The sequence below is a fragment of the Scylla paramamosain genome, chromosome 13 (assembly GCF_035594125.1).
Source record: "Scylla paramamosain isolate STU-SP2022 chromosome 13, ASM3559412v1, whole genome shotgun sequence".
Lineage (NCBI taxonomy): Eukaryota > Metazoa > Arthropoda > Malacostraca > Decapoda > Portunidae > Scylla > Scylla paramamosain.
The window spans coordinates 8,658,102-8,671,062 of NC_087163.1; the positions used below are offsets into that span (position 1 = coordinate 8,658,102).

Below are 12,961 nucleotides of genomic sequence, written 5' to 3' on the forward strand. Positions count from 1 at the left end.
ACTACTAATGGCAAAGGTGAACTTATCCTGCCATTGGTATTCTCCTTGAGTCACCGCAACCACAATACTCCCAAGTCACACGGCCGTCCGCGCCTCGCCCGCCGCTAAATTCTCGCGTTGAGTCTAGCACACACGAGGCCGTCTCTCCTGAATGCTGGATAAGGGAGGAGGATGTGGAGGGGAAGGAACGTGAGGGTGAGAGAACAGGAAAGGGTGGGGGGAGAGTAAAGAGGAAACCTTGTGGGTGAGGCAGAGGGAGGAGTTGAGAGGAATGAAAAGAAGTGTGGAGGGGAGAGAGGCAAGAAAGGTACGACAGTGGGACAAATGAATGAGAGGGAAATGTGAAAGACTAAAGAGCACAGCGGAGGGCACGAGGACAATGCAGGAAGTGGTAAAATAGTACTGTGGTTATGAAAAGAAAGCGGAAAGATGCTTAATTTAAGGGCTCTTTACCCAACACATTTGAGTGGAAAGAAGCAGCTTAAATACGAAAAATAAATTGTATAATGAAATAAGAAATCCAAAGTTAATGTTCGATACTATTAACCATGAGAAGCACGCTAACTCTATCTCGTTGCAGCGAGTTTGCCCTCCAGTCAATCTATTTTAGTCTCCCACAACATCGCAGCATTTTCTTACTTTCTAAACTTGGTACGTTTTCTGCGGAGCTCCCGGCCACCACGAGCACAGCTGACTCGATAATGCTGATTGTTTTCCCTTGGATCAGCGACTTCTTGACTGCTACGAATGCTGCACACACACACACACACTTACGCAACGCTGTGTTGTAAAATAAAAAAATAAAAAATATTTGTCTTCGTAAAGTTAAGGTCGATGTGTGGCTTATCAGAAGTGAGGATTTTAATATTGTTTAGCTTAGTCGTATAAGTGAAGATATTAATTTTATGGTGTGGTGGTAGTGGTAGCGATGGTGGTAGTGGTACTGGTGGTGGTGGTGGTGGTGGTGGTGGTGTGTGTGTGTGTGTGTGTGTGTGTGTGTGTGTGTGTGTGTGTGTGTGTGTAGCGGGGGTGATTTGAATACTATATCGTTCTGGTGGACATATTGGTGTTAATATTATGCAGTGGTAGCAGGGTGGTAGTGGTGGCGGTGGTGGTGATAGTAATGGTGGTAGTGGCGGTGGGGAGGGTTATGGTGATAGTGGTAGTAGTAGTGATGGTAATGGTGATGATAGTGATAGTGGTAGTGATGACGGGTAAATGGAGATGATTGTGGAGGTGATGGGGGTGATGGCAGCAATAGTAGTGATGGTTGTGGTGGTAATAGTCGTAGTAGTGGTGATAGTGGTGGTGGTTTGTAGCGATAACCATGATACTGAAGGTGATGGTGGTACTTCTTATCAGTTAGGAATTTGAATGATAACACAATAGACGATAAGATAAAACAACACTCGATCACATCCTACAATACTTACTGAGAAATTTCCTCCCCACCACCTTCACTGCCACCACCACCATCACTACCACTATTAAAACACCAGTACCTTTATGGCCGCACTCACTCAGCATCACCACCACCACCACCACCACCACCAGATACTCCTTTCTCTTCCTCCCGCCTCCCCCTGACCTCGATGGCGGGCAGAGGGAGTCGCAACAAGTCTGGAGAAAAGGAATCGAACACCGGGTAGATAAGCCCTTGTCATGCCAGGCGGGCCAGGGTGACGTGAGCCTCCATAGTAATCGGCAAACATACGCCTTCCTGGTCATGCTTAACACACATATCCTCCCAGGTTGGCTACGACGGCGCGCTAGTGTCCAGAAGTGTTCCTGTCAGAGCTGGATGTACTGGTTGTGCTGCCGAGTGAGCGTGTGACATCTCTCGTGATTGAGAGCATGATAGTATTAAACAAAAGCTTAAAAAAAACAACGCTAAAGATTATCAGAGTGTAGAATGAGAGACAAGTGTGAATTTCTTTATTTCAGTAAGTTAATGATTGTGACTCGTGCAAATACTGGCCGACACAGACATTCAAAATAACTGGAAATTGAATTAGAATATTCACGTCCAAGGTTGTTGCTAGGAGTGAGTGCAGTGAAAAGTGTAGCAAAGATTCTGAGGTTTGGACCTTCCCTTACCAGAGTGCCCGGTTTTCCGTCACGGACATGCCAATGCTGCAATCTTGTCCTTGGTGAACTAGAACCAGTTCTATATTTGACCTTTTTCCCCTTCGGCTGGCAGAGCGACTGCTGTATGAGGACTGCGTGTTGGCATTTGAGTATTGCGAGAGGCAGGCTCGTGTACAGGGCAGAGGAGAAAGTGCGGGTCCTCGGAGAACGTCGGCCGCTGGATCGGCCGCCGGACAACTCAAGCAGTGGTGTAAAGATCAGTAGGGCAACGCTTCCCTCAGTTTTATGCAACAAACGAGTCGCCACCACTGTTAAGGCGGCGGCCGGCGGGGCGTCCTGCTGCTCCTGCCGCTGGTCGTGAATATATGTGTGTCGTGATTCTTCACTGAGAGAGACGACCTGGGTGCTCACGGTCGAGTGTTAAGAAATCGTGAGAAACAGGAAGACGTGAATCGTGTGTCTGAGTGCAAAATACAAAAGCAATGACAGGTGAAGCTCTAGGAAAAGTTCACCGTTTCAATTGCGAGTGAAAGGAAGGGCGAGTGGCGGGCGCCGGTCAGGTGTGTGACTGTGTGTGGTGTTGCTGGGTATTGCTGTGAGTTACTATTGAAAAATACTATATGAAAGTAATAAATTGACAGAGAAAGTGGCATAAAAGTGCAGTTTACGATATATCTGGAAAAAGGCAAAATTCATGGAAATTTGCTCCAGATACGATTCGCATCATGTGTCAGTGAAAAAAACCCAACAGGTAGTTGTGCGTGTGTATGGTGACAGGATGGGAAAGTGGCATGCGTGAAAAGAGTGAAGACAGGCATAACTAAGCGCAATGGCACTGCAGTGGCGGGAGACCAGCTTCCTTCCCACTCACTCGGCCTCCAGGGTGCGAGTCCCCATAGACTTCGAAATCGAAGAACCAGAGGAGGAACTTGACTTTATCCTTGAGGTCGAGACAGCGATTGAACCAACAAGGGTAGAAATTTCTGAAGGATCCTCTAGCACTGACAACGAAGATGAAGCACAGATCACCGTGCTCGAGGTCAGACCAGACACAGGAGCTGGCGCGGCGAAGGAGGCCACACCGGTGACTCTGGAACAGCTGCAAAACGAGATCCACATGATGCAGAATGAGGCAAGGGCGCTGCGTGACCTTATATCTAACAGTGAGAGCTCCGCAGGCGAGGTGGTGCAGGATGCCGCGGAGTCGTGGCAGCAAAGGGATGTATTTGAGAGCGTGAGAAGGAGGGCTGAAGCAGGGATGATCGCTGTCGATGTCACTTCCAACACCAGTCAAGTTGTCTTCCACCGCCAGTACACCGAGCAGGTCGTCACACACCAACGCTCTCCTTCCAAACAACAAAGACGATCCCATGGTAACAACAGCAGCCACAGCAGTTACAGCGGCTCCTCCCCAGAGTCTCCACGCCTTAGAGAGTTAAGACCTGTGACACACCAAACTGCTGTGGGGAGAACGACAGCGGAAACACATAAAGACAACGAGATTGTAGAAGGAGCGAGTAAAGACGACAACACATTAAACCTCCCTTCTATAACGAACCAAGTGCCAGGCGAGGTGGTAAGAACGGAACCTGACGCAGAGGAAGGAGATGGAGACGATTCATACGCGGAGACACAAACTACAGAGCAACCACTTCCTGTAGAACCAGCTGAAGAAGACTCAGCGACAGATGATTCACTTATGGAGGGCAGAGTCATGAATGAACCAATTAGAGGACCCAGAGTCGTACATGAGCTACGGAAACAAGACAGTGTTACTGACCAACCGATCAGGATGGACAGCGCCAAATATGAAGTAATTAACCAAAATACAATCATAAATGAGCCAAACAGAGAAGACGCAGCTTTAGAAAACACAACAAGGAGACAATCAACACAAGGAGAAGCAAACAGACTTGTTGCAGACTTCTTATCGCCGGAGGAACCAGATGACACGGACGCAAATAATGGCCGCAGGTCTCGCAGCTCGTATCACAACATGGTGGAGGAAATGGGCATTTCCTCCTCCGAAGACAACCTCTCCGATGAATGGAATGAAGAAGATTTCGCTGATGAAGTTAATAACAGGAGCACCAATGACTCCCCGGGCATCGGTGAAGCAACAGAATTCACACACTTGACAGTGACAGAGACTGGTAGTGATTTGGCGATAGAAAAGCCAGAGGAGCAAGAGTCCTCTGAAATATCAGGAGAGATGAAAGCTTCTGGAATTGAAATGGAACAAACATCTCCTGATGCGTCAGAAGGAGAAATGAAAGCTGTTAAAGTGAAAAAGGAGCGAACGTCTCCTGAAGTACCGGAAAGAGAGATGCAAACTTCTGAAGTGAAGGGGGAAGGAAGAGCGTCTCCTGAAGTACCAGAAAAAGAGAAGCAAACTTCTGAAATCAAACAGGAGGGAACGTTTCCTGAAGTACCAGAAGGAGAGGTACAAACTTCTGAAGCAAAAAAGGAGGGAGAGTCTCCTGAAGTACTAGAACGAGATATGAAAGCTTCTGAAGTGAAAAATGAGCGAATGTCTACTGAAGTATCAGATGGAGAAGCAAAAGCTCCTGCAGTAAAAAAGGACAGCGTGTCTCTTGAGATACCAGAAGTGAAGATGAAAGCTTCTGGAGTGAAGAAGAAGAAGAAGAAGCATAAGAGTTCCTTGGGTGTGGAGACAGTAGTGAAGCCTTATCTGGAGACCAACCTTGACAATCCTGTCTTGTTTTACCTGGAGAAGGAGGCCGAGTCTAAATCTTCAGCAAAGTCTGAGTCGTCTGGGGAAGGAAGTGACAAAACCTCAGAACTGGATATCCTTAAAAGTGACACCGAGAAAGAGCAACAAGTTGAAGAAACAGCTAACTTAACACTTGAAAACGTAAAACAACACGAATTACAAACAACACTCGAGCACATCACTAAAGAAAGGAAACCTGAACCTTTATATGAATTCAAGCAAGAGGCACCAACAGAAGTGGACAACCAAGAAGTGTTATCTGACCTTCCACCTAATCTTGTAGGCCAGAGTGAGTCCAAAATCATTCCTCAGTCAGAAGAGCAGTCCCACATTGCAGCCTCGAACACCACCACGCCCCCAGCGGCTGGTGAAGATCCTGGTATGGAGTCAACACAGAAAACAAAGCGTCGAGGAAAATCATGGAGTAGGAAACGGCCCACTCAGAAGCCGCCACTACCACCTTCCAGACCAGCCTCTCTCACACCGAATTTGGGGTTGCCTTCTTTCAATATAGATTCATCTACAGAAGAGCGGTCACCATGTCATACAAGATCACTTTCATACACTGGGTCATCCTCTCCACATCCTGAGACGCCCCCAAGGTCACTGAATTCATCCTTGACTTCCTTAGAGTCGGAGTCCGCAGCAACAGAGGACGCAGTACAGCTGAGAGAGAGACCGAGCACAGATGATCCAACTCTAGAGGGACTTAAGCGGGTCTCTGCTGTGTATGAAGAGCTGGAGATGATACCTATTCCACAAGTTCCTCCACCGCCTCCAAAAGACAAGGCGTTACTGAAGCCTGAATCACCAACATCCAACTTAGAAATCGAGGCCTCTGTCTCGGCGTCTCCCGAGGTCACTCAAACACAACATATAGTATGCCTCCCGAACACATCTGAGGAGCCCGTAAAAGAATTCCCTCAGATCCTCTCGATTGCATCGCCCTCAGTTAGTCTAGAAAGCACAAGTGGGCCAGTTTCTGACTCTAATTTGACAGAAGCTCAGAATGAGGCTTCAACTGAAGGCTCTAAATTGACCCCCTCCAGGAATCACGCTTCAGAAGAGTCTATGCCATCTTCTCTGGAGCACTTTGTAACTACTGAAGACTCTTTGTCGCCACCACCAGCAGTAGTGAATGAGCCGGACTCCTCAAGTGTTGCATTTACACCTCAGAAACAGGGATCTAATCCATCAGTAGATTCAGACTCACTTATGATGGAATCCCTGGAGACTCCCTCGCCAATTCTCAGTGAGTCACCAAGTGTTATTTTACCTAATTTGGAAAAAACAGACATTCCAGAGATACCTCCACCGCCCCCTAGACGTCCTCCTCCAACTGTAGTCTCCCAAACTTTACCATCCCCATCTGCAGAGGTTCCCTCAGCTCAGAAAGACGAAGATGCTTCAGCACAACCAGTTTCAATGCCTCTGGCGCAGATGCTATTTGATTTGGAGAAGATGGAGATACCAGGCGTGCCCCCCCCACCACCCCGCCATCCTCCACCACCTCCCCCTCCGACAAAGAGCAGGGTATTGTCAACAGCCGAAATTACTGATCAAGAAAATGCAGAAGCCTCCCTCCCTGTTTCAGAGATATGTTCTTTGCCAGCAAATGAAAACTCTTCACAGCCTCTAAAAGATTCAAGTGATGAATCATCACACGACTCTGAAGCACACAGCACCAGCGCACTCCTGCAAGGCTCTGCCGAGACTCCTGAAAAGATCTTTGAGAAACTGAAGAAGATAGAGATCCCTGAAGTACCTCCACCACCCCCAATACAACCTCCACCACTCATTACGTCACAAACTTCTCCACCACAACTCTGTGGATCTTCAAGCATTCTTGAAGATGATTCTCCAACAGAGTTAAAAGCAACACCAGCTGATAAGTACCCCTCTCACACCTCTAGAGCGTTGCAAGAGGAAGAAGCTGAGGCCTTATCACCAGACCTGCTGAGGAAACTAGAGGAGATAGAGATTCCTGAAGTACCGCCTCCACCCCCGCGCCAGCCTCCTCCAGCTACTTCAGGTGTTATGGAAACGCTTCCAATACAGATGCAGGAAATGTCTTCTGATAAAATTTTAGAAACTATGCAGCCACAAAAGTTAAACGTCAATGAAAGCCCCGGCTCTCAGTCCCCTCCAGGACAGACAACAGAGACAGCACAGCCACAGTCCTCGAAAAGTTGCGATACTCTGCCACCCGACCAGAAGAGTCCCGAGGTACCCCCCAATGCTCTCCCAATGACCCTTCCTCAAGTGACTTCCTTGCAACGGCTGAAGGAGCTGGAAGGGATGGAGATTCCTGAAGTACCTCCCCCACCTCCTCGTCAACCACCACCTCAAATGCCAGATGTACCCCACACCCCACAGCCCTCAGAAGCTCTTTCAATATGCTGTTTCCAGCACTCACCACCAGGGATGCGAGAGGCTACTCCATCTACTTCCCCTGATGTTTACCATAGTGGTGGTTTTGATCTTGTGCAAAAGCTGCTGGAGAGCACAGAAACACCAGATAATCTTTCCATGTCATCTGAAGCTTCAGAATCTTCAGCTAGGGGTGCGAATCTTGACGCCTCTTCAGCAAAGATGGAAAAGCCTCTCCCTCTCTCACCTATTCATGGAGCTCTACCGTGCATGGCAGAAATCTCTCCATCAAATCTGATCGAAGATCTAGAAAGAATTGAAATTCCAGAAGTGCCCCCACCTCCACCACGACGGCCTCCACCCCCTCCTCCACGACAGTCTTCCCTCTCTCAACAGCCACTGCCATCCCCTCGATTCTCGAAGTCAGATGCACAATTCCCTCAAAAGCAGATGTCAGGATTGGCCTCATCATGTATCAATAATGAGTCTCCAGTGTCACATGAATCTTTCCCAGTTCAAATACCTGCTGCTTCTCCAGTAATACCCCTTGAAACATCTACAGCAGAAGATTCGAATACAGCAAGCTTATCGATGTCAACGTCCCAGTTTCCACTGCAGCAAATGCAAGCTGCTCCTAACTACGGCAATGACTCCCCTACAACACAACCACCAAAAATGCCTTTAACACAGCTTCCAGAACTTCCGAACAGCGATATTCTCCTTACTTCAAGCCCAGGCATTCTATCCTCAAGTGTTCTTGCTCAACAAGTGCCCGATGCTTATTTAGCACAAGTATTTGAAAATTCTCGTGCACGGCTTCCATCAGGAATGGAAGAGATTGCGGAAGAACCAGCTCAAGATCTGCATTTGTCATATGCCAGACTCCATGAACAATTTTTGCCTTCTGAAGAGGAGACAACTTCATCGTCAGGAGACTCTTCTTCGTCTGAGGAGGAGCATTCTTTATCAGAGGATGAGGGAGAGGTTTCGTCATCATCTTCACAGGATGAGGAATCGTCATCAGCATCCGAAGAGGATGTTCCATCCGTATCAGAACCACAAGTTTCTCTAATACCAGAAATTCAGATTTCATTTGCACCGGAAAATCAGCTCACATCAGACGAAGAACAGGAGGCTCCACTTATAGCAGAAGAAACTTCTTTTCCACCAGAACAGCCGACATCTTCCATGCTTGAAAGTATGGATTCATCCTCATCAGAAGAGGTAGTTGCCTCCCTGCCTGAAGAGACGGTTTCCTCTGTGCCTGAATACACGGTTTTCTCTGTGCCTGAAGACACAGTTGCCTCTGTGCCTGAAAAGACGGTTGCCTCTACGCCTGAAGAGACTGTTGCATCTGTACCTGAGAAGACGGTTGCCTTTGTGCCTGAGAAGACGGCCGCCTCTCTGCCTGAAGAGACGGTTGCCTCTGTGTCTGAAAAGATGGTTGCATCTGTGTCTGAGAAGACGGTTGCCTCTGTGCCTGAAGAGACGGTTGCCTCTGTGTCCGAAAAGATGGTTGCATCTGCTCCTGAAGAGATGGTTGTATCTGTGCCTGAAGAGACGGTTGCCTCTGTGCCTGAAGAGACGGTTACCTCTGTGCCTGAAGAGACGGTTGCCTCTGTGTCTGAAAAGACGGTTACCTCTGTGCCTGAAGAGACGGTTGCCTCTGTGCCTGAAGAGACGGTTGCCTCTGTGCCTGAAGAGACGGTTACCTCTGTGCCTAAAGAGACGGTTGCCTCTGTGCCTGAAGAGACGGTTGCCTCTGTGCCCGAGAAGGAAGTTGCCTCTCTGCCTGAGAAGAAGGTTGCCTCTGTTCCTGAGAAGAAGGTTGTCTCTGTGCCTGAGAAGACGGTTGCCTCTGTGCCCGAGAAGACGGTTGCCTCTGTACCCGAGAAGACGGTTGCCTCTCTGCCTGAGAAGAAGGTTGCCTCTGTTCCTGAGAAGAAGGTTGTCTCTGTGCCCGAGAAGACGGTTGCCTCTGTGCCCGAGAAGACGGTTGCCTCTGTGCCCGAGAAGACGGTTGCCTCTGTGCCCGAGAAGACGGTTGCCTCTGTGCCCGAGAAGACGGTTGCCTCTGTGCCTGAGAAAACGGTTGCCTCTCTGCCTGAGAAGACGGTTGCCTCTCTGCCTGAGAAGAAGGTTGCCTCTGTGCCTGAGAAGGAGGTTGTCTCTCTGCCTGAGAAGAAGGTTGCCTCTGTGCCTGAGAAGAAGGTTACCTCTGTGCCTGAGAAGAAGGTTGCCTCTGTGCCCGAGAAGGAAGTTGCCTCTGTGCCTGAGAAGACGGTTGCCTCTGTGCCCGAGAAGGAAGTTGCCTCTGTGCCTGAGAAGACGGTTACCTCTCTGCCTGAGAAGAAGGTTGCCTCTGTGCCCGAGAAGACGGTTGCCTCTGTGCTCGAGAAGACGGTTGCCTCTGTGCTCGAGAAGACGGTTGCCTCTGTGCCTGAGAAGACGGTTGCCTCTGTGCCCGAGAAGGAAGTTGCCTCTGTGCCTGAGAAGACGGTTACCTCTGTGCCTGAGAAGAAGGTTGCCTCTGTGCCTGAGGAGGTTTCCTCTGTGCCTGAGAAGGAGGTTTCCTCTGTACCCGAGAAGGAAGTTGCCTCTTTGCCTGAGAAGGAGGTTGCCTCTGTGCCTGAGAAGATGGTTACCTCTGTGCCTGACAAGACGGTTGCCTCTGTGCCCGAGAAGGAAGTTGCCTCTTTGCCTGAGAAGGAGATTGCCTCTGTGCCCGAGAAGACAGCTCCTTCATTGACCCAGGTTACTACCTCTGTGTCTGGGAAGAATAATGGTAACCTGCCTGAAGAGGCGGATTCCTCCATGCCTGAGAAGGTAGTAGCTTCCTCTTTACGAGAACATACTTCTTTTTCGAGAGAGGAATCGATTTCCTCTTCACCAGAGGAGAAAGTTTCCTTCCTACCTGAAAAAAACCCTGCTATTCCAGAGATTACAATTTCCTTTGCACCAGAAACAGAGTTTTCCTACGTGTCTGAGGAGGAGCAAGAAATTTTTTCTGCACCAGAAAAGGTTCCATCACTAATAGAGCAAGATGCTTCCCCTGCAACAGAAAATATTTCCTCTGAATCAAAAGCAGAGCAGGTTTCATCAGTATTACATCACAGTGCTTCCACACAAGCTAAAATTTTGGAAACCACTCAGGAAGATTCCTTATCAGATTCTTCGCCTTCAAACGATTCTGTCGCACAGGTGAAAGAAACGTTGGTGTATAGCCCACCCAAATGCCTGCAAGATACTGCTTCTACGGAAGCACAGATGGTGGAAGACCCCTTAACTTTAGGTGACATCATCTCTCCCTCTCCTGAAACAACGTCCCCAATGATCCCAAAAGAACCTTCTTCATTACAAGGAACACCTCACACAACCTCAAAGGAATCTTCTCCATCACAAGCAACATCCCACACGACACCTGAAGAACCTTTTGCATTACAAGCAACATCTCATACGACCGGGAAAGTAACTTCCCCATTACAAGCAACACCCAGCACAACTCCTCCAATGCAAGTAACACCGAAGACAACCCAAATAAAACCTTCTGTCCCACAAGCAAAACCTAACGTGACCCAAACCAAACCTCCTCAATCACAAGTGAAACCCAACACGACCCAAACAAAACCACCATCACAAGTTACACCTTACACAACACAAACAAAACCTCCTCTTCCACAAACAAAACCCAACACAACCCAAACAAAACCAACTCTCCCACAAACAAAACCCAACATAATTCAGACAAAACCTCTACAACAAGCTACACCTTACACAACACAAACAAAACCCCCTCTTCCACAAACAAAACCCAACACAACACAAACAAAACACCCTCTCGCACAAACAAAAGCCAACACAACCGAAACGAAGCCTCAACAACAAGTAACACCCAATACAACACAAACAAAACCTCCTCTCCCACTGACAAAACCCAACACAACTCAAACAAAGCCTCCACCACAAGCAACAACGCATACAATCTCAAAAGAACCCCTTCCAACACAAGCAGCTTGCATTACAACTCAAACAAAACCTTTTCCATGGCTAGCAACGTCCTCCACGACCTTAAAAGAATCTTCTCCACCTCAGCCATCCGAGGCGACGCACGTACCACCTGGTGTCCCTCTAATAATGCAACAGGGCGGACCCTCAGCAGACTCCTTCCCCAAGTCCACGACAGTCAAAGTAATGAACATACCGTTGGAGGAAGCAGCGACAGCCGCAGAAAAAGACGAGAAAAGGAAAGAGAAGAAGGAAAAAGAAGAGGAAGAGGAGAAGGAGGAGGACGATGAAGGAAGGAAAAGAGCAATATCTCAGTCATCCGAAGAAACAGAAGAGGAATATTTCACCCCGCCAAGTGAAAGCCCTCCTTACTCCCCTCGACAGGAGAAGAAGAAGCCAGCGTTTGGAGAGTTTAGTTTCGTGACCCCGGAATGTCTCTATCATAGAGAAGGCGCTGGCCAGACGGTCGAGTTTGTCACTTGGGGACACGAACTGGAGGTGGTTCTGGATCCGAGCCAGAGCCCACGAGACGAGGAAAAGCAGACAAGACATTCTCATTCTCCTCCTGACATGGGAAAACGACATTGCCGCCACGACGAAACCACATTGCCGTCCACAAAGAGGAGGAGACTGAGCTGTGACGATGACGAGGATGATTTGAAGAACATCCTTGCAGTGTGCAGGGTCAGGTCAAGGTCATCGTCGCCCTCAGGTCATCGCGTCTCCCGAATAACCCAGGCCATCGGGGAGGCACTCGGTGGTGAAGAGACAGAAAAGTCATATGAAATCCTGGTCAAAGTCTCAGTGATGGCACCCTCTCAGTCCACGTCACCAGAATCACGCATCCGAATTTCCGCTCAAATGAGAAGCGAAAGTCCAACACCACCCACTGACCGCCCGCCCCGCCTGCCACACACGCCATCTGAGTCTACTGCTGTGAAAGAGGATCCAGAACGACACTCCGTAAGGCCTAAAGTGAAAAGGAATGAAAAGGACGGACCTTTGAGCCCCAGTAACGCTGCAAGCCCGCCACTTTCTCCTCTCTCACGTGAGACCGGCCCAAAAACGTCCAAGGAAAAAAGTAAGAGAGAAAAGTCGAGAGATAAAAGAAGCAGAAAACAAAAAGAATTCGTAGACGACAGCAAGACAGCAGTGACCGGCCTAAAGGAGGGAGAGAAAGAGGAAAAGGAGGAGGAGGAGGAAAATGGTGAGTGTCCTTCGCCTCTTCCCCTCCGCATTCCCTCTTCAACACCTCATCTTCCGTCCGTAACACCCCCGCCCCTCCAGTACGTGTGTGACGCTTGGAAACAACGTCACTTCAAGCTCGTCACCGCCAGTTACATTCTCGCTTGTCTACTTGATTAACTCAGTGGCGGGTTTGAATTATTACTTACTGTTTGTGTTGTTTGTAATTCTGTATGACTAATTTTGGGGCGGAGGCTGTAAGTATAAATTATTTTTCTTTGTTTGTTGAATTAATACTAGTCTGTCTTTTTGTTTATATGATTATTTCCTTGTTTGTTAATTTGTTCGTTCTAGTGCTTGTTTATGTATCTCTTCCTTCACCTGTTTCGTTCTGTTGATTTGTCTCCTTTTTTCATTCCTTTTCACCCGCTTGTCTGTTTCTCTGTGCGTCTGTATGCATGTCTGTCTGTTTTGATTGTTCTGTTGGGAGTTTGCAAGGTGGCTCTAAGGTGACGCCATACCTGTCCGTATTGTGTCGCTTAATTACCTGTGATTGCAGAGGTGGAATGAGGAACTCTG

At 48.4% G+C, this 12,961-nt stretch overlaps 1 protein-coding gene across 10 annotated transcripts in view; it reads left to right on the forward strand.

Moving 5' to 3' along the window:
• The first annotated feature begins 1,442 nt into the window (after positions 1–1,442).
• LOC135106402 (mucin-17-like) overlaps positions 1,443–12,961 on the forward strand; it is a 122,395-nt gene continuing 110,876 nt past the window's right edge. For 4 of the 10 annotated variants that reach the window (XR_010271281.1, XM_064015389.1, XM_064015388.1 and 1 more), the window contains exon 1: positions 1,451–12,404. Coding sequence is in view for 9 of the 10 variants with exons in the window: in XM_064015389.1 (XP_063871459.1) it covers positions 2,918–12,404 (9,487 nt within the window). In the remaining variant the exon portion in view is untranslated. Of the gene's footprint in view, positions 12,405–12,961 lie in introns of all 10 variants that reach the window. The other 6 variants (XM_064015385.1, XM_064015386.1, XM_064015391.1 and 3 more) reach the window with 4 other exon arrangements.